The 4,194-nt window shown below is 36.3% G+C and overlaps 1 protein-coding gene across 1 annotated transcript in view; it reads right to left on the reverse strand.

Annotated features, from left to right (window-relative positions):
- The window catches only part of LOC108546181 (beta-glucuronidase), a 25,089-nt gene that overhangs the window by 7,505 nt on the left and 13,390 nt on the right, over positions 1-4,194 (reverse strand). Inside the window, exon 6 of the mRNA XM_017898129.1 lies at positions 916-1,190. Within this exon, the coding sequence (XP_017753618.1) occupies positions 916-1,190 (275 nt within the window). The remainder of the gene's footprint in view (positions 1-915; positions 1,191-4,194) is intronic.

Raw genomic sequence — 4,194 nt, forward strand, 5'->3', positions numbered from 1 at the left:
TAATTATATATACTTAAATTATATTATTATACTATATTTGACATAAAATTGGAATAAAAATAAATTAACCAAGATAGTGTTTGCATTCATTTTCATTGAAAAAAACATTATCTCTCTACTCGTGCTGTGTTTTTGAATATATTACGAAAAATTGAAAAGTTTATTTTATTTTATAATTCTTCGTTTCTTTTGTACATATGTCATTCTATCGATACTCAATTTATCGATAATTGTTAGTCAACATAACGAGTGTCTTATTTTAATGAGAACAGCTTATGTAAAAATTGCACTTAGGTAGTGTTTTGAAAACATCTTGATGTCACCTACTGCAACGTGTTCTGGGATATTAAAATGAGACACCCTGTATGTTCTATCTGAGAGGATAACGACAACTTCTGGTATTAGATTTTAACGCGAATTGTTATTCAATTTTCAATATCGAAAACATTTTTGCATAAAATTAAAAAAAGATATATTACTTTTAGTTTCATTTAAAAATATTTTATCAATTTCCTCAATCAAAAATCACGTATAAGGTAGGAAAAAGTGGCTGAAATCAATGCATTACGTGTCAGTAGGTAATTAAAAACGTATCGATACTGTTATTTTTATATTTTAATCTGTAACACACGTACAGAGATATTTCGAATATTCTCTGGTGGTGAGCGAGTTGCAATTCTAACACAAACGAAATTAAATCAAATCAAAAACTACCGATGAATAAATAAGATACTATCTACAAACTGTAAGAAAAAAGGTTGAGAATCACTGTAATAGTACAATAGAAATAATAGTATAGCAATTTTACATCGCAATTCTATTTTATAAATCGAAAAAGCATATTGCTTTCAGACTATACCAATTTCGTGACTAGCCCCGAAAGAAATAAAAACCACGAATAAGAATAATCGTTACCGGTCAGTGATATCGAGCACTTCGTCGCTGTAGGGGTAATGGCTAGTTCTGTAGGCGTTAGCACCGATCCATTGCAGTAACTCATGATCCCTAGCAACGGTGACCAGATCCAGACCGCGCCCTCTGAGGATCGAATCTTCGTGTCTACCGAATCCACGCATGTACACAGGCTTATCGTTCAGCAGCAAACTCGTATTTGTCCAGGTTAATGTTCTGATCCCAATTGGTAGCCTGTACACGTCTACTTTGCTGTCATTTGCCACTGATAATGAAACCTTGGAATTGTAATGTTATTACTGACTTTGCAACATCGGTGTAATACTTTTTCTAATGTTTAAGTAAGAAACTGAGATACGGATACGGTACACAGTAATATACATAAAACTGTAAACTTTGCGATTTGTGTAATTCGTATTCGTAATAACACATAGGGTGTCCCATTAAATCGATACGATCGAAAATCTATCTACGTAACTATCGGAGATACCGAAAATTATTTGAAACAAAAATTCGATGGTTTTAGAGGATATGTAATTTGATTGGAGTAAATTATTTCTAGATGAAAACAGAAGATATGGGAAGCTGAAATTTATTTTTTAAATGGAATGACATTTGAAAAAATTATCATTCATTTTATCGAAATTCGCCTATGTACAGTCAAGTCTCATAAAATCCGGTGCGAAAATTCAGACAATTTTTCTATAACGTGTTTTTCGTACAAAATTTACAATAATATGTAGCGACCATCATTCTCGCCCTCGCCACTAGATGGATTCCGCCTTCAAGGACTTTCCCGCAAATCCTCGGGAAACTCCCAGTTTCCTATATATATAATTTCCCGTCTTTCCAATAGTATCCCCAGTGTCTAAGGCAGGGCCTGCTAAGCAAGCCTTACTGATGAGTCCGCTATCAGGCCCGGGACGTAACGCATTCCTTCCTTTTCCTACCGTCCCTTCTAGCTACCTACTACCGAGGTGCCTACCAGCCGACGTCGAGGTATGGTGGGGGAGGACTCCCACAAATATATATGCCAATTTTTTCAAGACATTTTCAATCGATTAGAAAATGATGAAGGTAAAATTTTTCTTCGTGTTTGGAAAGAATTTTCTATTTTAGATTGCATTCGAATTACCTCATTAGCTTGCGTAGACATTAAATCGTCAACACTTAATGCGTGTTGGAGGCCTCTTTTACCTCAAATGGTCAAATGGGAAATGATATTTCAGTTCTAGAAATAGTAAACAATGCTTCTGCTTTGAGCAGTGAAGGATTTTCAGATGTAAATCATGAAGATATAGAACTACTTCGGGAAGAGAGTTTAAACGAGGAAGAATTAGTGGAATTAATTAATGAGTCTACATCAAATGCATTTGTGGAAGAAAACAAGGTTAACGAATTCGTTTCAAACTTCAATTATGATATAAAAAAAAAAGGGTTGGATTTGGCTAAAGAATTAGAAGATCACTTAATTCAAAATGATCCTTCAATTATGCACTGTGCAAAATTTAAAAGAAAATTTTCGAAGCGCTTCAGAGGGACTAACTAACAAGGCGCAACTAACAAGTTATTATTGTAATTCTTTTGCAGCAGGTTAAATAATAAAAGAACGTTATTTTCAAGCATCAATTATCTATTAGAATCGATAAAATTTACAATATAACTTAACATAAAAATAAGGAACAGAAACTAAACAAAAATTAATAGTTTATTTGTGTATGATAAATTTTTTTATATTGTTAATATTGTTGTGCGTATACTATATTGTTAATACGTTACTAATGATACTCGGAACAGATATACAAAAGAACAAACCCGTCCTCGCGTCTATTATTTGTTCCATCATTTGTCTTTTCTTACTGTCGTTGCTAAGAAACACGCATATATTTGTCTCACATAAAGTTACATGTAATACTATTACATGGAAGATCGAAAAAATAAAACAACGCATATATGCGTCCACCATCCTTACTAGTGACTTTCGTTAGACGTATATGTAGAGTCACACAGTCTCTACTCGCGGGAGAGTACCTCGGAATACTCAGATTCACTGCAGTCTGTATTTTCGATTCGACCTTCAATAACGCGTAACTCTCGCAATCACAACTCTCGGTCTCAACTCTCTCAAGGACTACCTCAATTCTCTAATGACTCTCTCAAAACTCTCCTCTATCTTCCAGAGCGGGCCCTTTTAAGCCCGTCTGGAAGGCAAGAGCCTCCCCCGAAGGAGGAGAAAGCTCCCTCCACGTAACACTCTGGGGTGGAAGGGATTCCTCCTTCAGGTTAGACTCTCCGAAGGGTCACCCACGTGGGAACCCTTCCCGAGAGGTGCTCACGGACGCGTCATCCCCGGTTTACAATGGGGAAAACCGGGGTTGAGCGAGGCTACCTCGCATGGCCTGGCCCCAACTTCCCCAGGCTCGTCTGGCCGCCAGACGCTAACGGGACCTCTATACCTGGGGAAGTCAAAAAATATCCTACATATATATGCGTCCACCGTCCCTGCTGGTGACTTTCGCCGAACGCATATATGCGTCCATAGCGCTCTAAGGGTTAAAAGGGCCCGTTCTGGAAGATAGAGTTTAGTTCGTTAACAGTTGTTGGCAGTCGTTAAGAGTTCGTTTTAGTTCGTTACGAGTTCGTTAAGGTTTTTGGAAGAGTCTTTAGTTGTTGGGAGTTTTTGTAAAAGTTTTTTAAGAGAGAGTTTAGTAAGAGTTGTTCGTTGTTAGTTACAGTCTTTAACACTAGAACTACCGATCTTTAATGGGCACCTAACTATAACGTGCACAGATTATAGTAATTTCAGCGATACGATGAATACGAGTGAATATATCGATTACAGCTCTTTCTTAATACGAGTTGATACCAATTTTATTCTTAAAGCAGGTGTATGTGCTCGGTGATTGCAAAAAGGAAAATTCTGGGACCATTTTGACTAGGTTGGTAGTTCTAGTGTTAATATTTTAGCTGTTCATTTCTTTCTCCAATCCTCCTTTCTGCACCTATTCCAAGGTACTTTCTATTGTTCTAAATGCACGACATAAAATGCATCTTGGTATATATCAGGACTTTTAAAATGAAAGGGTATGGAAAATCCTTGGACCAGTCATTTTGACTGAGTTGGTAGTTCTAGTGTTATTATTTTAGCTGTTCATTTCTTTCTCCAATCCTCCTTTCTGCACCTATTCCAAGGTACTTTTTATTGTTCTAAATGCACGACATAAAATGCATCTTGGTATATATCAGGACTTTTAAAATGAAAGGGTAGACCAAGGGATCTAA

This window comes from Eufriesea mexicana, unplaced genomic scaffold, assembly GCF_001483705.2.
Source record: "Eufriesea mexicana isolate 0111107269 unplaced genomic scaffold, ASM148370v2 scaffold620, whole genome shotgun sequence".
NCBI lineage: Eukaryota > Metazoa > Arthropoda > Insecta > Hymenoptera > Apidae > Eufriesea > Eufriesea mexicana.